This window comes from Rousettus aegyptiacus, unplaced genomic scaffold (assembly GCF_014176215.1).
Source record: "Rousettus aegyptiacus isolate mRouAeg1 unplaced genomic scaffold, mRouAeg1.p scaffold_m13_p_1, whole genome shotgun sequence".
NCBI lineage: Eukaryota > Metazoa > Chordata > Mammalia > Chiroptera > Pteropodidae > Rousettus > Rousettus aegyptiacus.
Genome location: NW_023416284.1, coordinates 180804155 through 180825743, shown reverse-complemented (window position 1 = coordinate 180825743; position 21589 = coordinate 180804155). Strand labels below are relative to the sequence as shown.

The following is a 21589-nucleotide window of genomic DNA, read 5'->3' as shown; positions in this document are numbered from 1 at the left end:
CTATTTTATTAGGTTTTTTTCTCAATGTCCTATCGTCTTTTCACTTTTAATTATAACTGGTCTGTCATTTCTGTTATATGAAGGAGAGGTCTGATGCTGTTTGCCAACAAATACCTAAATTATACCCAAACTTTTGGTCATACATTAAGTTCATATATATTTGGATCTGTTGCCATTCTAGCTCTCCTGTTCCCCTGATTTATTGGGAAATCCAGTTTTTGCGGCTGTTCTCAAAATTCATATTTTTTTTCCCTTTCTAGTCAGTTCATAAGTTAGTTTCTCAGGAGTTCAAATTTCTCGCCATGGTTCCCATTTTAGCTCTACAACTGTCTGATGTGCCTGACTCTCAAAACAACACAGCCCCAAATAAGCACACAGACTCTGGAGCTGGCCTGTCAGCATTCAAATTCACAACCAAGTGGCCGCTGGCCAAGCAGCTGACCCATTCTGTGCCCAGTGTCTTCATTTATAAAATGAGGGAAATGAATATCACCCACTTCAGAAAGTTGTTGAATAAAGTCAATGAGATGCTTTACTTAAAAACATAATGCCTGGCACCTAAGTGCACAAGAACCTTAGTTATTATTTAATGATTAAAGAAAATGTATGACAAATTTAGTTATTTCTATTGAATAACACAAATTAGCAAAATTAGATCTGATTCAAGATTACATCTGTACTAACGTGAATGTCACTTTCATCTACTCGCACTAGTGTGCTTTCTTGAGCTGCAGGACAGGGTAATCATTGCTAACGCTGAAAGTGCACATCGCCTAGCATTCTTCTCTCCCTTAGGGAGTTTGAAGCTCTTGGAAAAGTATCTGTCATGCATGCCTGGGAGTAAAATGAGACTGGGAACTGCTGGTTTCTATCACCGTCAACCTGTAACTTAGCTTTTAACTCATGTAGTTACCTTCGGCCTCTCAAGACCCTTTAACCAACTTTGTTGTTTATTCGGCTGGGCCCAGCTTTCTAAAAACACATTTTATCAGATCACCTCCCCATTACCATCACAAAACATCTCGAATGGATCCACTATACCCCAGAATATATCAGCTCTCCTGCCTGGCTTTCAAAGCCTAGCTAACTTGGTCATTCGCAAATGTTGTCCAGCAATGCGAACCTCACAGATCATCTTCCTACCGACTTGTCTGCTTCTGGGACCCGTGTGACCTTAATCTACACTAAACTACCATCAACTAGAAGACACATTTTCATTAGCCAAAAATACTTCAGTCAAGTATTACAATAAAGTTAAGAAGAAAACAACTCCTCTTTCTGAAAACCCGAGTGATGCTGTCCAACAGATCCACGTGTGGTCTCTCTCTGTGAACCATCGAAAGGTCCTAATCAGGAAAATGGCAATCTCATTTGCAAATGTTTTAAGTACATCACAGAATAATAAATTTGTCTGACCGGAGAGTTCAGAACAACTTGGTGCTTCCTCAGATCTCCATCCTGGGCCACGAATCCCTCTTACCATGTTTTCAGTCCGACAGTCTCCTCGGTGGGAGAGAGGGAGACCAAGCAGGAGTTGGGCCTCAACCAGCAGACCTTGAAGACCTCACTCCTCTCACATTACTTGCTAAAAAGCTCTTTTAACTGTGTTAGGAGTTCCCATTCAAAATGACAGGCAGAACTAACACAGTAAGCGGTCCCCCCAACGCCGAAATCCTCCGTCGCACCCGCTTCTTGCTGCCGCACCGTCCCGGTCACACACCGCCTCCATCTCATGCCTGTCCCTCACCATGAGACTTCAGCAAACTGCCTCGGTCAAAGGTCGCAGTGGACGACACCCAGGCCGCCCAATCCAAGGACGGCGCTGGCGGCCTTCATGTCTGCCCCACGTCCCTTCACTCAGGCAGTGCCCCTCCCGCCCCTTGTCACTTGGCAGGGCTGTCAGCCCACTCGGACCCAGAGGAAAGGGATCCTGGCCCGAAAGGAGGCCACATGGAGAAATAAAATGAGCCCTAGGAAAGCAGGGTCCGCGCTTTTTCCCCCGGGACTGCCCTTAGGACCATTTAATTTCTGACGTGAGCCTCCAACCAAGAACCGTCTTGACCCCATGTGACTACAGACTGCCTGAGAATCGACTGACCACAGAAGAAAACAATGTTATGAGGGGGAAGAGACTGGACACTGGAGGAAACGGGGCTACAGGAGGGAGAAAAGTAAAGACGGGGTTTAAGAACAACAGGAAAAGGCAGAGCCATCTAGGAAACGTCCTTCTTTATCGATAAATACAAACGTGCATAATTCTTCCTACCCGCTAGATGGAATAACATGATTCAATCTCATAGTGAACGTTGGAACTGCTACCACATTTAACTATTGTAATACATAAAATGCGTGTCATGTATTATAAGCAAATATAACTGTAGATAGCTATATACAGATAATCGTTTTTGCAAAACAGGGGTCGTGTACATCCGGTAATTTAAGGACGGATTTACTTACCCACGGAACGATAGCTGTTTGTCTTCAAGTCGTGCATACAAACAGCACTCGACGTCCCACACTGGGTGACATCCACATTGCCACAGACGCTGATTTTATACAGCACATGATTGTTGGTATCAAAAGCTTCCCATGTGTAACTTAAAAGGAAGAAAAACAATTCGTCACTGTTGCTGATCTGCCAATAATTAAACTTCTCTCTAGTTTTATATTCAAGCCACATTTGCTTAAAACCATCACAACTTTCATTAGCCAAAAACACTAAAAAGTCGACTGTGTTAAGCTGAACAGAAGGCTGGGCAGAAACCACTCACTGCCACCTTTCACTGGTTCCGTCCACCCTGAGGCCACCTCGAGACTCAACCATCACCGAAATTCTTAAAATTCTACCGTTAAGAATAGCAACTCAGATAAGTAATTGCTCAAGAATCATGTTAAATGTAAGATAGCAACCATTCCAATCACACCGGAATGCCGAAAAGCCAAAAGAGATGTTTTGTACTTTTTTTGAAAAACTAGTTGTGACACGAAAGGCCGTTCTAATTCTGGTTTCGTCTTGTAATTCACAGCCACAGTTCGGATGGGAACTGACAAGACGAAGGTGTGCGGTGAGTCAACTATCTGATCCCAAATCAGACTGACTTTAGGTTGACCCACTGTGACAAACGAGCATTTCACATGCATGAAAACCCATTGTCTGTTCAAACCTCCAGCAAAGTAGCTACTGAGTAACTGTTCATGAATCAATCTGCATACTTGGGACAAAATAATGGTTTGTCACTTCTGTCAAAACAATTATTCCCGATTCTCCACTCTGATGGGGGAGTGAGCTTTGTCTGTTTTGTAAGCTGGGGGTCATTTCCTCAGCCAGGGTAGAGACAGGAAATGAGGATTGTGACTAAAAAGCTCCCTGCAAAATGCAGATACTGAGTTAACTCAACCGAATCGCTGAGAGGAAGAGAGATAAATTAACTCAGAATCGCTTGGGCTCGGCGGGGCCGGGGGAGGTGCAGCGGCCAGGGCTGAGGCCTCGAGGCCAGCAGCCCCGCACGGCAGGGGTTCTCTGCCCAAGCAGTGCCACCTGGACAGCACGGAGCGCTCCCCAGAGCTGCCCTTCCACTGGACAGCGGGGCGATGGCCGTGTCAGGCAGAGACCACCAGGCGACACGCCCTCCCACCTAGAAGAAGTCTCCCCACTAGCCCGTCCGCCGGCAAAGGGACCCCACGGCGGGCTTCTTCACAGGCGAGGAGCCCAGCAGTCTCCTGAACGCCCGTCAGGCGACTGATCGCATCCACCTGCCAAGAAGCCGAGGGACATGAGCACACGTAAGCACTCAGGCAGGGGGGCAGACTGTTCCCCTGGGAGCTCTGCCAGCCACTGAACTGCCAGCAACCTGAAAAACAGGCCGGGGCGCTCGGCAAGCGCCTGCCTTGGGGTGACGCCAGCGCGCAAGCAGTTGCCACCGCGCTCCCCCCGCTTTCTCACCAGGAACACCTCGGAGCTGCTCCCAGAGTCAGGAGGGTCAAACCGCACGAGAAAATAACCCACCAGGAAGGGCTGTTTCCTTTGAACTTCACTAACCTTTATTCATTTGCTTCACAAATATTTTCAAGGACTTACTGCAGAGGCGCTGAGTACAGCAATGATCAAAACCGACACCAAAAAGTCGCTGCCCTCCTGGGGTATGTTCCAGGGGAGGTCAAAAAATGAACAGAAAAACAAACACACAGGATAATCCCACCTACGAGTGTGTGCTCCTCCGACAGAATCGCCACCCCGGCCTCGGCCTCGCGTGACAGGAAGTGACTGAGTAGCTGCTTTAGACAAGGCTTCGGCGAGGATATTTGTCCTGGGGCTTGAATGACAAAAAGCAGGAACCCCAGGGGAGACACGGTGGGCAGACTATTTCAGCAGAGGACTGGCCACCGCAAGGTCCTGAGGCAGAAACGGACGCAGTGTGCCGATGGGAAAGGCAGGAGAAGGCAGGAGGGTGGTGTGGCTGGAGCAGGGACATGAGGACAGTAGAGAGAGAGAGCCCTGGCCCTGCAGGGTCCTGCAGATGAAAGGAAGCGGCTTGGATTCCGTACCTGGCGCAAAGGAAGGCCACTCAAAGACAAGACACTGGGGAACTCTCCTTAAAATTTTCAGCTAGTGTTTTTGTTTGCAGAGTTGTAGTAAAACTTTTCTATTAATTACGGTTAATTAAAGGAACTATTACTACCTCTCATTCCGGAGAGGTGACTAAGCTCTGCCAGGACACCAGGCATCAAGCTCCCTGCCTTAGCGGCGGCGTCATTAAGCTGCTGTAGTCTCAGGCGTCCGGGAGAGGTAGAGAAAGACGTCATTTGAGAATGAGTTGACTGGTGGGAATCAACTAAAGAAATCCACACCATACCTAAAACACTGACCTTTTGTAAAAAAAAAAAAAAAAAAAAAAAAAGGAAACAGAAATCTACTGCTGTTTTTGTAGTGGTGATATTTAAATAAGGTAGATGTAAAGAGTGTGTGTTTGGGAACAGAAAAGAGATGAAAAAGAGTAAAATGAAGGATATCATTCTGCTTATCTGGTAATTAGGGTCTCTAGAAAGAAAAAGTGTTGCTGCTTTGTCAAGATTATCAAACAGTAAGTAGTCGCGGGAGAAGGAAAGGGGGTCCTTGGAAGCGCTGGCTCTTTTCAGGGGGTTGCTTTAACCACTCGCCACAGGGCGGACCCTCCAGGCCGGGCCTTCCATGCCACTCACACCCCCGACCAGCAGCAGCTGGGCGAAGTCCTTAGTCACATCGCTAAAAAAGGAAGGGACGGCCACGGCCTGTGTCTGAACTACATGGTCAAGACATCTGCAGACCATCAGTCCTGGAGACGTTCTGCGTCCAGTGGACGAACGTCCACTTTAAAACGAACAAATCTGCCCAGAGCCTTGTATCATTAGGAGCTCAGGAATAATCATTCAGTTAAAATAATCTACCTGAGAACTCATGAAGCGTTTCCCAAACACCAGTGTGTTGTTCCGGTGTGCACTCCAGTTAGATTAAGTTATCATCTAGATACGCTTCTGCTGGAAGTAAATATTTTTAAAGACTATTTCATAATAAACTTGGAAGTCACACAAATATCTGATAGCACTGTTTAGGAAAATTACGTGTTTGCAACTAAATGATTCTAGACTCCTTGCCACGTGAAAGGCCCAGCCGCCAGGACGGCCTAGGCTGAAACCATTCTTCGAATTTATGCTAAGATTTTATAGCATGTTATAGAAACAGAAAGTGGTTTCAAAAGCAATGAAAGTATTACAGACTAAATTAAATTTAATGGTATCTTTGAGGAATAATAAACTTTTGTCCGAAAGCTTGTCCACTAGAAAAATCTTTACCTGAGGTGAACACATACAACCAAAATTAGGAAAACCAACAACATAATTCATTTAACAGCCAAGTGAGACCATTCAGCTGAGATTCACAGAAAAGTCTATATCCTAGACTAAGCTATTTCTTAAGTAAAGACTTAAAAAAATAAACTGACAGAAAAAATGAGACCAACATATTAGATCAAAGAAAAAAACTGAGCTGTATATTAAAATTTTAAATTTTTGGCAAGAAACAAACCTCTGGAAGAAAATATTTGCAAGCTGTGTGGAAACGAAGCCTTTACTCAAATACACACACACACACACACACACACACACACACACACACACGAACGTTTTAAATATATTTGCTGCACAAAGCACCTCCCACAGCAGGAGAGGCATGAAAGCCCGGGGCTATTTTCTTAAATCTCTAACACCCATATCAGTATGGAGCCTTCTAAAACTCACTAGGGCTCTCGGGTACAGGCCCTTCATCTGACGGAAACAAGGGGTGCAAAGAGGTGGAGCAGGAGGACCGCAAAGGCCCGAGGAGCCAGGGGATCAGCAGCACCCTGCCCGCCGCCCCGGCCCCGCACGATGCGGTCAGCGCAGCCCACTCCCAGTCCGAACTGCTCCTCCGGACACAGAACCATCTGAGCAGCAACCTTGGCTTCGACACTTAATGAAAGCAAGCGAAATCCTTGCCATTCTACCTCCTTTTCCAGCACGTAAAATGTGGCTAATGGATGTCCCCCTCCCACTCTCGAAAAATCCAAACTCACTTCCAAGCAGAGCTATCGATGCTGGATACCCACGTTCACACGGTGAGCCCTCCGGGCCACGTGGGCTCAGCCCCTGAACCCACAGCTCTGACACTCGCCCCACTTCTCCCACCACGCAGCACCAGGGCCTCAGACACCCCCACTGCAACCTTCCTCAGGGCTGTAAACGCGCCCACCCACCCGCCCGGGACAATGACCAGCCGGCTGAGAACCGACGTTTGCTGATGGGCGGAGTGGACGAGGACCGCATCGCATGCGGCTCTCACCACGCGCCCTGACATCTGGGCGAAGCCACCGAGCACTTGCCGCCATTACTCAACTCTCTAGTCAGAGTCCGAGGCTCAGAAGGACCGAGCCCCAAACGCAACATCACACGATCAGGAAACGATGAGGCAAGGACTGTGGCCCGGGCCCTCAGAGTCCCAAGGGCAAATGTGCTTCACCGCTGTAATCAACGGCCTCGCTTATCTTCCATTCTCGAAAAGTCTTTTTAACTTTTCAGAAAATATTCAAGTTCGATGACAACCCTGAAACTTGCAAAATAGTCCATGAAACTGTAGTTTCAATCCTGACAATAAACACGACTGAAATGGCCGACTCTGCGTTGCATAGAGCTGCAGAGTGAGTGAGGAGCCCCGAGCACGGCCCCCGAGGAAGCGCTGAGAACCATCTGGAGAGCCGGCTGCACCGCGTCACGCTGATCCCAGGTCGGGCCCGCTTTCTCTGCCGCACGGTCCGATGGCCCCACTCCAGGGCCACCGTGTCCTGTGCCTCTCTTCCCGCCCCCGCTGGCTTCCGCGGAAAGCAGGTCGCTCCCCCCGCCGCTTCTTTCCCACTGGTGGCCCTCGCCTCGCTCTGGACCGGGCTGCTGGAGGACCCCACTGAGACGGGACGTCTACGGTTTTCCTCATCTCAGACTCACTCTCCTCCAGAACGACCACCTAGCTCAGCAGAGAGTGGCCCTTCGAAAATCCCAACCAGGAGACCAAGAAGTGTCATCGGTGACTCGGAAACAGCCCCCGACCAAGCCACCAGATCCAGCAGGGACCAGAGGAGGGGGCCGAGTCCCACACGAGGCAAAGAGACCTCTAATTTTAAAGCGAACTCTGTGGCTGAAACGCGCCCTGCACATGGACAATTCGTCACACTGGACGTGCCGCGCGCACGGGCCGAGGCCTCTCCTTGAAGAAAGCGTGAGACTGTCTGCCCGAGGAAGCCCACGGCCCCGGCCGAAACTGCCGCGGACCCCCGCCCTCAGCCCGCGTCTGTTCAGTGGCACAGAGGGTCCATTTTAACCTCGTTTGGTTTACGTTTCATAATATCCTGAAAGGTGCTGGCAGATCCCCAAGCCGAAGGAAGCACACAAGCAGCGCACTGTCGACCGGGCCGAGACAGGAAGGCGTGCCGGCCCTGCCCGCGCCGCCCGGCACACGCGCTCGGGGGCCCGGGCAGGACGGGGCGGCCTGGGGGCAGCGCCGGAACAGCAAAGCCAGTCGGCCAGCACGAGCGCCCAGCGCCCCGAAAGCTGCGTGAAGAGAAAGCAGAGCCCCCCGCCCTGGAGGAGGTATAAACGTCTGTCCAAGAGAAAGAGAAAACTCAGGAGAAAAGGCCGGAGGGCTGCGACTGGACGGGATTTCTAAACTATCTGACACTGGTTTCCCTTCGGGATGCCTCTCGAGGCTTCACGTGGGTCGTCACTGAGTACCTGCAAAAGCGCAACACTTTGTAAAATATCATTTGGCGTTCTTTCATTTTAAAAACAGCTAACATTTAAAATAAAGTATATGAAATTCAATTGTAAAGTTATGGTATGCAAAACCCCTTAAAGAAAAAACAATCTTAGAAAACCGAGTTCCTCCCTTCCAACACAAACGGCGCCATGAGCGCTCATCTGTCCTTGCCTCAAGTATGGCCACATGGCCACTCCAGCTCCTTCGCTCCGAGCTATGAGTCTTGGGGTCATGGCGACGGTCACGCAGCTATTAAACATTTTAATACAATTAAAACCAGCCTACAATCATCAGTATACAAAGCAGGATAGAGGTGCAACGGAATCAGCAATAAAATAAAATTAATAAGCATGTGTGAATCTATAATTCGGGTTCCTTTAAAAAAAAGAGTTGGTGATTTACGAGCTAAATTCACATAGCATGGTCACTGGCTAGAGGAATGTTTTTCTCAATCTAGAGTGAGCAGCAAATCCAAAATTTTGGGGATGAGAGGAATGCAAAGTCTTTCCAACCTGAACATCAAAAAAAAAAGATTTTCCTACTTTGGCCTGTGTCCAAGTCCTCTAACAGAACATTCAGGAAATCGTTTGGCTCACTACTGTCCCTTATCACGATCAGAGAGCTTCTCAGCTCATACATCCAGCCCAGTAACCTTCAAAAATCTGGAACAGTGTCCCACACTAAGAAGGGTGGGGCGGGGGGGAAGAAGGGGGCAGGCGGCAGGGAGGACGCGGAGGGCGGCAGAGCTCCCAAGATGGACACTTGCAGCAGGATGTCACCACCGCTGTCCGACAAAACTCCGCTGCGGACACCGAGAGAGAGAGATCTGATCTGGCAGCGCAATCCGCACCCCGATCCGCAGGCCAGAGGACACACCAGTTTGACACAGCATGGCCAAAGCTTATATAGGAAGTACTTCACTTCCTATTCTAACAAACCCACAAAGCTGTGGATAAAGATATGGGGCCGGCAAAAAAAAAAAAAAAAAAAAAAAGGCGAGGACGTGCCAGACACACGGTTTTTCCGTGGTAGTTCCACAAGGTCTAGCAGCAGAAAGCCAGTTGGCTGGAGAGGGATCCGGCTGGAAGCAAGGCGCTAAGTCAGCACCAGGGCCCCGGGCGCCGGGGGCGGGCAGCGGGGCGGCAGAGCCCCGCGACCAGCATGGCGAGCGCTAGCAGAGGTCATGTGAAACAGAGAGAGGGGAGCGTCGCTCGACAGGAGCATGGCAGCCGTGGGAAGAGCCCACAGTCCCAGCCTCGACTCCTGCCCCGCCCTGACCAGCTGTGTGGGTTCCGCTCCATCTCTCTGAGCCCCGTCTTCCTGGTCTAGGAACTGAGCCACCCACTAGTTCGCTGTGAGGCAAACGGACTGGGGGCACAGAGTTTTTGAGGGACTCTGATCAAACGTTTTCATCTGCCATCAACAGAAGGATTCAGACTACCAAAACTCGAGTTCATGAAAAAAAAAAAAAAAAAAAAAAGTTGGTTTGGGGCCTCCTAAAGGAATGTCACATGATGCTGGCAAAGAACTGGAGAGGAAAGAGAGAGGAAGGGGCCAGGCCCTCGTCTTGGGCCATCTCCACGGAGCTGATGGAGCTCAAAACAGAGACCAAAGGAGACTCGGGACACGCACACGCACAGGCCCCAGCAGCCTCGGGGGCTCAGGCCTGTCTCTGCCTCTGTCTCTGTCTCTCTGTCTCTCTGTCTCTGTGTGTGTGTGTGAGTCCCCGTGTATCTCTCTCTCTCTCTCTCTCTCTCTCTCACACACACACACACACACACACACACACACACACCAGGAGCCTCCTGGGATCTCTCAGGACAGGCTGACCACTTTGGGCCTATCCCGTGAGCCTGTACCATGCAGCCGCCAACTGCCATGAGAACAGAGACCCACCGAATCTAAAACTGCTGGCAGAGGAGCAGGGGGAAAGGACAGGACACGCTCTCTGAAGAGGTTTCACTGCAGTGCAAGGTGTGCAAAGTGCCCGCCACGACATAAAGCCGCCAAGAGGACGGCCTGTCCACCCTCCGCTACGCCAGCTGCACCGCGACTCTGGCACCAGGACGCAGGCCTGCATCGTGCTCCAAAGCCTGCTCTGAGGATGTTTTTTAAATCAGAGCAATTATCTGGATGTTCTCATACTTTGTCCCTCGCATGCATAAAGAGGGTTGGATTATAGGCTAAACCTCCTTAATTACATGGATGTCTCAACTTCCTTGAAAGTCGACCCAGCCCACAGCAGAGAATTCAAAGTTTCTGCTCAGTCCCCTAGTCGGCTGTCACACTGGTGACAGAAACCCCTCCCAGACACAGCGTCCTTCCTTCAGAGCTACAAGGGAAGGTCCATCTTCCTAACTTCCAGGCAGTCACTCAGCGGGTTTGTTCATCAAACTGATGAGGCCACTCGCAGGTGCTGGTCACCAGGCAGATGGAGTGACCAGGAGAAGAGTCTGCTTTGAATATGCCGGGGTCAAATGTCAGACTGGCTTGTGAGGCCCATGACACTCCACACCCACCTGGGAAAAGAAACACAGCACAGCCCTGTGGTGCCCCGTCAGACACCACCTGTAGACGCTCATCGAAAAAGAACAGCATTATCGCACCTAATCCTCACACTTTTAAGAACAAGAGGAACAGTCACTGAGCTGTAACTGTGTGTCCCCGCGCTCTTACGGGCGATGTGCGAAGAACACTATCAGACACTATCAGTCACCAGCTTAAATGTAACTTGACGAGAAGCAGCAAACGTTTACTAAGTTGTTACTAAGTTGCTGCCCTCGGCAGAGATGTGCCTCCAAGTTCACTGAGGAAACTGACCTCTCACTCAGCTGTCCCGTAGGCTCTGCAACATGGTCACGGCCACGCCAAACGCCCTCTCATGCCCCTCAACACGCTCCTCCACGGCCCTCAGGATCTCTGAAAGGGGCAACTCCACTCTTTCAAGTGCACCAACCAAAAATCTTTCTCTCTTTTGTCTCCTCATATCTCATAACTAATCATCAGTGAATCCCATCAGCTCCACCTTCGAAGTATCCAGAATCTGACCACTTTTCACCACACCCATTGCTACAACCCTGATCCAACCAATTATAATTTCTTACCTGATCTACAAAAGCTCTCAGCTTCCCTCTCGGGCCACCTTCACCCTGTGTCACTCCTCTGCTGAAAAGGAGGCCCCCACCCCTCACCCCCCAGAACAAGAGCCAGAGCCCTCACAAGGGCCTACAGCACCTGGTCCCCAGCCCAGCCTCCGCCTGCTCCCTGGTCCTCCCTCCGTGCTCTCGGTCACCCACGCCGCCCGGGCCACAGCGCCCTTTGCCATCCCCAACCCCACCGGCCACGCTCCCTGCAGAGCACCCCACCCCGGAGATGCACGGTTCACTCCCTCACTCCCCTCGTGGCCTCTGCCTAAATGCCATGGCACAGAAAGGCCTTGGGACCATGGACCCCATTCAGAGGGGCCCGCCCCTCCCCCTGCCTCGGAATGTCACCCGACGCTCCTCACTCCCACTGCCTCCTCTGAGGGCTGGCTTTAAACAGACAGGAGAGCGAGCCCAGCTGGCTTCTCCCTTTGTGGTGGCAACTCTACAGCAGACAGCACGGGGTGGGGCCTCGGAGGAACCTGAGGGTGACTCAGTGGAAACACACCCTTGTCACTTCTAGGAACCCCCTTCTTCGGCACTTCCAGGCCTGTGGTTTGGGTTTCTGTTTCCAGGCCAGGGAGCGTGGGGGAAGTTTTTGTTTTCAATACAAGACAGTATTTGAAAATGTGCAACTGGTTTTAGGAGGGTGATAAAGGCAACAAATTAATTTTACTGACAATCAAAATCCGGCGGTCAACGGCCTCCTGACCGGCCCTGCACCGCATCCTCGCTCGCGCACGTGCGTGAGGAACAGCCACGGCCCTCCTGGGAGCACGGCCCTCAACGCTCCGCGCAGCCCGCTCTCTGGCAACCGAAGTTCAAAAGCCACTCTTCATCTGCCTACACTCCTTGCTCTTTCCGGGGTCCCTCGGTGCCCTAAAGCAAACCTGAGATCGGTACTTCCCCGATCTGCCTTGATCTGACTTCGTCCAACTCTCCTCACCCCTCCGAACAGAAAGACTCGTGGAGTCTGCTTCCTGCCCTGGGGAAGCGGCCTTCCCGCGTTTCTGGAGGACGCCCCCCCCTCCGCCCCGGGGACCTCAGCACACAAAAGAAAAAGGAAAATCCCGGCAAAGGGCACCCGCCGACCTGAGGGGCAAGTTTCAGGCTCGTGAGGCCTTGGCGAGGGGGGTTCTCGCCGGCCCGCCCTGCGCTGCCTGGTCCAAACACGCGCGGCGCACGGCTCTGCGCACCTGACGCCGAGCCAGCGGCCACGTGAGCAGCGCGGGAGCGCGAGGCCGGCGGGGAGGCTGGCGGGGCGCACTCCCTGCCCCCCTACCCCGGACGCCCCGCAGCCCGGCCCCCGGCCCCTTCGAGGCGCCCCTGGGCCCTCTCGACCCGACAGAAGTGCTGCAGCAGCAACAGGAAGGAGGACAAAGCCAAGGGAGCCGCGGGAAGGGGTGCGGGCGGCCCTGACATATGGCGCCTGGCCCCGGCCCAAAGCCCACAGCCCCTGTCCTCCGGCCCCGCCCGCTGAAGAGAACTGGAGTTGGGCTTTCTGCTGCTTGCGAGTGAAGGAATCCTGGAGGACGCATACCTCAGAACCACAGAACTCTGGATGCAAAATGGACCCCAAGAATCACATAGTCCAGTGATTTTAAAACTTTTTTCAAAGAATGGAAAAGTTGCTTTCTCCAAAGGATTCCTTCGTGGAGCGCCAACGCACACAGCAGCCGAGAAAACGCTGGCTGGTGGAGGCAGACGCCCCAAGGCACTGGTGGGAACGTGGGGTGCACAGTAACGGACCAAATGCAGCAGCCCCAACCTAGGGAAGAGGGGGTCACTGCCACCCCCGCCCCTCGCGAACACCGAGGATGGGCCAAGCCATTCCGACCCGCAGGTCCGCCCTGAGCACAGGATGAGGCACCTGAGGGGCGCATGACCTCGCAGGCTCCCTGAGGCCTCACAACTGGAGAAGGGGGGAGTCTGGATTCAAAACCAAGCCAGACTCCCCTCCACACCCACCTCTCCTGAGGTGGAAACTGAGATCCCGAGAAAAGTGGGCCGCCACGGCCAACTCGACAGTGCGGCTTCCAGCTGCAGGCAGAACACGCTGCTCTCGGCCGGTCGCCATCGACGGGGGCCGCGCAGCTGTCTCCTGGCAGGGACAGGCCGGGGGTCGTGCTTGGGAGGGCGGAAAAGCACCTAAGACTAGAAGGCCAGCCAGAGACACGCCAGCCAGAGGAACGCCCTGCCCATCCCCCACAGCCTCCCCGAACACAATTTATAGCCAAGCTCCAACAACTGCTTCCAGCCCCCCTCTGCACAGCTGCACACAGAGAGGCAACGAATGTCCAAAAGGAGCCAGTATGCAAGGAGGACACTCGGGAATCACCAGTGGCCACACGGGGACCAGCACCAGAAAAACGAGATGACAAAGTCCAACAAAGGAACTGACTGGGCCCATGGAACAAGAATGAAGAGAGCAACCAGAGCAGACTTTACGATGCCTTCTGAGAGGCGTCCGTGAACAAAGAACAGGCAGCTGTGACTGTACATCACGCGCTGCATGAAAACTGACGAAACAGAACAGAAAGGTGGAAGGAAGAGTTCACGGGAGACGAGGACGGCGAAGCTGGGAGACGGGCTACGAGACATTCTCTGGAGCCCTCGGCAAAGTGGTGGCCAGACACAAAGCGGAAAAGACAAATCGAGCAGGGCAGAGAGCAAGTCAGGAGAAAGAAAAGCTGAAGAGCTCGACTGGCGAAACTCTGACCCAAACAGAGAGCATTTTTTCCAAACACACAGAACACGATTTGAGTAGGTGCTAGGCCACGGGGGAAGTGTCAATAAATTCTACCACATTTACTGGTCATGACGGGGGCGGGGGGGACCCATTGACCTGGGAGGAAACGATTCTAAAGAGTAGTGAGTCCAGGAAGTTGAAAGAGTTAGAAATTTGGGGTCCAAGAAGAAAACATTTAGACAGCAAAGATTAAAAACTATGTATCGAAACCTATGGTCCTCGAGACAAAGAAACATACAGCTTTAAATTCATTTTTTCATCATGTAAAGTGATTTAAAATAAAACATCTATGCTTTTAAGTCAAACCAGAAAAAGAAAAATGAGTAAGTTAGTAATAGCAAAATTAATAAAATCAGAAAATAAATGGGTGATATAGACGGCAACTAAAATAAAAATGCTAGTTCTTTTGAAAAGACGAAAAAAGGCAAATCTTTAGTAAATATGAGTAAGGGAAAAAACGACACAAATATTGGGAATATTTTTTTTTATCTAACTACATATACAAAGAGCATTATCGAAAGTATAAGAGTACATATTCATATATGTACACATTAAAATGACACTGTTCTATGCAAATAAAGATTACTAATACTGGCACAAGAAGCAGTAGAAAACCTCAATAAAGTAGATAAAACTGAAACCGTTATCAAAACTCCTCCACTGCATTCTACCTCCACAAAAGCACAAGGCCCTGATGGTGTTACTGGTGAGTTCTACCAAAACATAAGAAAGAGAAAATGTCAATCCTATACAAAAACTGTTCCACAGCATAGAAAATGCTAAATGCTACCTAGTTTTTCCACAGAGCAATCATATGCTCGATACTAAACTCAACAAGAATAGCACAGCAGAGAAAATTACAGCCCAATCTCATCTGAAAAGAGCTGCAAGCATCCTACATACAATATTAATACCTAGAACTAGATGTAGTAATACAAAATACACTCACTCTTTCCTCACATTATACATAAAAATTAACTTCAAAAGGTGATCTATAAAACTTATAGAAATAATCATAGGAGAAAATCTGTTTGATCTTAGACAAGTCGTCCTCAACTGGAGGAAATTTTGCCCCCAGGAGTCATTTAAAATGTGTGAAGGTATTTTTGTGTGTTACAACTAGGGTGAGTTTGGAGGGGGTGGGTGCTGCTTAACACCCCGCAATGCACAGGACAGTCACGTGACAGAGAATTATCCAGCTCAAATGGCCATAGTGCTGAGGTTAAGACACCTTGGGGTAGGCTAAGATTTCTTAGGCCACAAAAAGCACAAATCTCTTCTAAATTAAAAGATAAATTGAAGTTTATCAAAATTTTTGAATATCTGTTCTTCAAAGAAAATGTTAAGAAAATGAAAAGGCATACCAAAGCCTGGGCAAAAAATATTCATAACACATATTACACACAGCTAGGAAAGGATCTGTACCCCGAATACACGAAGAATTCTTAAAACTCAGTAGGTGATGCCACAAAAAATTTTTAAAGAATGAAGGACAAAAGATTGTTTTAAATGTTCCACTTCATCAGGCATCCCAATAAAGACAAGAAAAGATACTCAACGGGGCATGAAAATGAACGCACCACGCAGAGATACCACCGCAAACCCACCAGAAGGGCTACCGTTGAGGAGGAGCCAGCGTTGACAGGGACGTGGGACCGCCCGAGCGCTCACAGGTTGCTGGTGGGAATGCGAGGCGGACAACCACCTGTGGCTACAGCTTGGCCGCTCCCATAAAGCTAAACACTCGCTCACTGTCCTCGCGTCTTCCCAAGAAAAAAAGGAATACACGTGTCCACACGAACTCTTGTACACGAACAAGCACAACAGCTTTATTCAAAATAGCCCAGAACTACTAACATCTAGACTACTCTTGGATCAAAGAAAAAATCAAAACTAAGATAACACATTACTGAAAACTCATAACATGAAGGGGAGGAGGGTGTCCGGGGCCAGTGCCTCCCTGGGGAGACCAGTCGTGGCCAGCTTAGTCTTCCGGGATGCCGGTGTGACATTCCGCCTGAGGTGTCTCCACTCCAGCTCTGTCCCCTCCCACTTTTCCCCTCTGCTTAAGAAACACTTAAGAACTATTTGGAAACTAAACGAATCCCGTGTCACCTGGTGAGGACTGAGAGTGAGGAGGCACTCAGCACCGTGAACTCAGGCCTGCCTCTCACCAGTCGTGAGTCGGCCGCGAGGAAAACGCTGAGGACCCTGACCACCCCCGACCTCACTTCGTCCAGCTCCTCTCAGACCACCCATGGCCGGTCAGGAAATCCCTGTTCCTGGGACAACAGAAAGGGAGGGGTGGGGCGGAGGCCGGTACCTGCAAATTCATGAAATACTTTCTGCCACCAGCATGGTTGAATTCTCTCTGCCCAGCACAATACGGTTTTACATGCCAAAATCAAAATAAAGGTGAGACCATCCTAATTATTTTTCTCAACTCCATTTTGTGTGTGTATGTGTGTGTGTACTTGTGTGTGTGTTTTGCCAATAAAAATCTATTTATGGAGACACTGAGATTTCAATTTCATGTCGTGTTCACATAGCATAAAATATTCCTTCTTGTATTTCCTTCAACCACTAAAAAATGCAAAACTGTTCTTATCTCCTTGGTCATACAAAAACTACATAGGCCGTAACTTGCTGACTTCTCTTCTAAATGAGAATTTCTTTCCTTCTCTCACCAGTAAACCAAACGTCAAAAAGATCACCAAGGACTTCTCCCTCCTTGATGCCAAGCACAGATCCACAGCCTCCAACCTCACCAGCTGCAGCCGACGACGACGCACAGGAGCTGCCAGCACAGGCCAGCAGTCACTCGGCCACAGTGCAGTCCCCAAAATCAAGTCACGTTCAACAGAATCATTTCATGAAATTCTGAAAATCACTCATCTTGCTTGCTCTCCAAGCAAAACAATTGTAAATAATGTTAAAAAGTAGTTTTACAAGTTTTTAGGCAAAAGCATATAGTACACCATACCTGTTTTTTTACTACAAGAAGCTATAATTTTGAACACTGTCTCTGTATTTTTGGTATCTTCCCTCTCGGTGAGAAAATTTATCAATTTACACTAGAAAACACTGGTTTGGGATTATTGCGGGGAAATTCCATTACAACCTCATCTTTAAAAAAAAAAATCCCTCTACGAAACACTGATAAAAGATATGAAGCCCAATCATCAGGAATGCATTGCCTAGAGGTTGTTCTCAGAATTAATGCATGAGGTCTAAGGCACTGATAATTAATGATCTTGGACTTCTACATATTTATTGCTGCAAGAAATGTACTCACAAATAAATGCGGTCCAGGTTTAACATGTGGCCCAAATTAAGCATAAAAGCACTGTTCCTTTGGAAAAATCGCAGGGAAAAAAAAAACCTCCTAAAGACAGCAACTAAACCAACTTCGACTCCAGCCGCCTTCATTTTTGTCTCGTCCTCGATATAATAAAAACTTTCAGGATTTACACCCAAACAACTGGGGGAAAACTTGTTCTGAATAAATTTTTAAAGTACTTAACTATTTAAATCAAGCCAGCCCAATGCTTTATTTTGTAACTAGTACAAATTGTTAAGACCTTACTTGTTAAGGGTGTTAACACCTAAATAAAGGGTAAAAACTCACCTATTATGTTAGATGGCATTTTAGAAAGTGTAAATCGCACAGTAATGAGTAAACCTACTGACTAGCAACAGCACTGGTTACTTTTGGTGACTCTGCGTGACCTGACCTCTGCCCGCCGTCCTCTCCCCCCGACTGCTCTGGCCCCACTGACCCTCACACATTCCTTTCACTTCTTTGGCCTCAGGACCTCTGTATGTGCCAGTCCCATAGCTGGTCACACTGGCCTCAGAAGCCAGCACACCACCTCCCAAGAAACAGCTGTGACTAAGAATCACCGACTTCTGCTGCAGCACGGGGCTCCCCGGCTCAGCAAGCCTCTTGATGCTTAGAAAACATGACTGAGCTGCTCCAAAGAACAAGCGCTTTAAGTAAGTGCCACGTAGAGCCAGACACACTTCGGGAGACCTGCCTGCGTCGGCCCTGCTTCTCCATGCACAGCTAGCAGCAGCTGGCCGTTCCTGCCTCGTGCATGAACGCAGTTCAAGATGCTGCTGAAACGGTCCCTCCCGACTGCCTGCCCAGAACTGGCTGGGGCCACAGCTCACCCCGAAGCTCTGCCCCCCTCGAGGGCCCCATGAGGTGCCCTGCAGGCACCCTTAAATGGGCCTGGACTTCCCTCCTGCTGGTGCTAAGTAAGGGACAGACGAAAAGTCCCTCTCGGGTTCCAAAGGAGAGGCTGTGTCCCCGGAAACCCAACTCCATTTTTGAGAGGCGAGAATTTACTCTTAGGGCTCTCGTTAAATCTGGACAGTGCAAACCTGTGGCTTGGCTGACGGCCTCCTGGGGACTGCCGTGGGCACCAAACCACAATGAATGAGGCAATTTCAATGGAAAAATGCGTTCTGCGTTACAACCAAGCAATGTATAAACATTTGGAGTGTGAGCCTGTGTCCACTGAGAACTACTGCCAGAGACTAGCTGCACAAACGGACCACTTGTAAAGTCCACTTTTCATACTCAGTGGAGACCTGGGTGAGTTGCTTGCATTTCAGCCAAATGGACGCCCAGGGATGGTGTAAAAAGGCAGTTTAACACATCCTGCTTTGGAGATCTTTTGTAGAACTTTTCATACTGGATCTAAAAAATGATCAGTTCGCATTCCCATTCTTCAAATGTGTGCCAGAGTCAAGGAAATTTTATCTAACGTTGTCTCAAAAAGTACACAGATTTTTGACTCCCTCTCCAACCCTCCCCTCCCCCCCGCCCCGCCCCAGAACAAAGGCTTAGCAAGTATTCAGGCCAAGGTATCCATTTAAAACAGGTACGAATAGGAAGAACTTCACTTGGCAGGTACTGCGCTCAAAGTAGAGATTAACGTGGCTCTTGAGAGGTCTCAATGTGAAACAGAGCAGTAACAGGCAAGGGGGGAAAATGTGGGCAAGCCCTCTGAACTGACTCGGATGGCTGCTTTCTTAAGAAAAGTAAACATACCAATTTTAAAGATATTCTCAGACACACAGGGCACATTCATCGTACTAACCATGCATATCACTCTTCAGAGCATGCTAGCATTCACTAAGTTATAGCCACAAAGGACACAGGGAGAAGTATTAGAGACACAAAGGCCATTTTCTAGTAAACGGAGAGGCCATGTTCCACTTGGAAATGAGGTTACTGGTCGTAGGTTAGAGAGCTGTGACGACTAACCTAAAGCAAAACCAAGGGTTCCTCGTGCCTTAGTTACAAAGTATGAGTCTGCCCATGTGGCCAACTTTAACCTTAACTCCTAAGAAATAAATTCCAATTTGTAACAAGACCAAGACTGCAACACCACTAGCCCAGCTGGATTCATTTCTTAGAGATAAGGTTGGTCACGGCAGCTATTATTCCAAAACTTCCTCCTTCAATGTCAGCTGCAACCAGACCTTGTTGTATAAGTTGCCGCCCTTTTCTGTGTCATGCACATTACTTGAGTAATTTTGTATCATCGAGCAGCTAACTGGCCTATAAACTTCGGTGCTGTAAAACTCACTCCCGCCGCCCTCTCCCTTCCAAAAAAGGGAAAAGAAAGAATATGCGTCTTTCCAAAGAGTGTCTATTGTGAGCTGAGCCTCACTCTCCTTTCCGTAATAATTTCTGCAAGTTCTTAACCTGGGAGTGCTAATGAGACCATCTCTGATACAAGGGAAGAATAAGAACCCCTAAACCCCACCACAAACTCAAACTTCGGCTCAAAGTGGACTCAACTTTGCTTCGTTCTGAGTACTTGCTAGTGTCAGGGGGAACTGTGGACTGTTCACTAGTCTTACTGAACTTTTCATCCTGCTTCCTTTTTACAAAAGTTTAAAAAATAAATAAAATCTGGATTTTCCATCATCCTAAACAGTCCAGAGAGGGTTGGACAGGAAACTCTCGGCACCAACGGCTCCCCAGCCCTGGCACTCCCCGCCATCACAGGACACTAAGAGTCCTCGATGGGATTAGCGATTATACAATCATGGTTCCCAGAGCAAAAGACTCCACTAGAATAATCCACACGAGACAATGACATCATGTGAGCAACCAGACAGGAAGTTAGGCTCAGAGAAGTGAAGGGTGAAGTCTTGAGAGCCAACACAGGATGACCACCCCCTCGTCCCCCACCAAAACCAAAAAACAAAAACCAAACAACAAAAAAAGTCACTTTCTGCCGAAAGGCTACTTTAAGAGAAAATGGAAAACCCACATGGAGAAAATCAATCAGCAAATAAAACCAAAACCCCAACTCCAAGGCCACTGGGGCGCGTGAGCCCTTCCACACTCGGGGGCCTCTCCAAGCCCCGCCGGTGGAACTTTGAGGAAACGTGGAGTGGGAACAAAGCGCAGCTGTATTTCCTGCGTCCTCCAACTTTCGCTGGCGCTCCGCTGTGAGGGCAGGCGCTGGGCGCGAGGGTGCCCGCAGCGTGTCACCAGGACGGGTCGCGGGCAGCTTGCCGCTGGCACACAAAGCAGCCCCAGACTTAGTGACAGCCACAAGTGGCCAGGCAGTGGCCCCCCGGGCCAGCGCCAGGACGCCGCGACCCCCGAGCCCCCGCCCGCGCGACCCCTCCCTCGGTCTCTCTCCCTTCGCCACCACGCAGGCAACTTTCCCTTGGGGACGGGGGACCCACGCTTGGACTAGAAGCGACTCGGGGACCCCAGCCCCTCCCAGGAGCGCCTCCGCCCTCCAGCCAGCCCCAGTGCGCGCCCGGGGCACCGCGAGCGAAGCCTGCGCCCGGGCGGGCCACCCACCTGCACAGCTCGGGGAACTCGGCACCCTGGGCCCGCGCGGCCCCGGGGGCCCAGACGAGCAGCAGCAGCTGCAGCAGGAGCAGGGAGCGCAGCGGGCGGCCGGCGGGCGCGGGCCCCAGGTGGGCGCTCCGGCCGGCGGCGGCCCCCATCGCGCCGGGCCCGGGCTGCGCGGCGGGCACGGGGCTAGCGGCGCGCGGCTGCCAGGGCCGGCGCCAGGGACATGCTTGCGCCGCCAGGGCGGAGGTGGACAGGGGCGCGAGAGGAGCGGGAGCGGAGCAGGAGCCCGAAGGGCGCGCGCGGCTCGGCTGGGCTCGGCGGCGGCTGCAGCGGCGGCCCCGGAACCGCGTCACGTGAGCGCCGCCTGGCCCCGCCCCCGCCCCGCCCCGCTCACGTGACCGCCTTGTTCAGGTGATCCCCGCCCTCCCGGCTCCGCCCAGGACCGGTCACGTGAGCGCCCCACGCGCGGGCCAGGAAGCCGCGCAGGTGCGGGCGGAGACCCGTGCCCGCCGCTGGGACCCTGCCCCGGCCTCAGTCTCTCCCAG

The 21589-nt window shown here is 50.6% G+C and overlaps 1 protein-coding gene across 1 annotated transcript in view; it reads right to left on the bottom strand.

Annotated features, from left to right (window-relative positions):
* IGF2R (insulin like growth factor 2 receptor) overlaps positions 1-21369 on the bottom strand; it is a 96183-nt gene extending 74814 nt beyond the window's left edge. Inside the window, exons 1-2 of the mRNA XM_016152752.2 lie at positions 21048-21369; positions 2458-2597 (exon numbers count right to left, since the gene is read on the bottom strand). Coding sequence (XP_016008238.2) covers positions 2458-2597; positions 21048-21196 — 289 coding nt within the window. The 5' untranslated portion in view covers positions 21197-21369. The remainder of the gene's footprint in view (positions 1-2457; positions 2598-21047) is intronic.
* Positions 21370-21589: the final 220 nt, after the last annotated feature.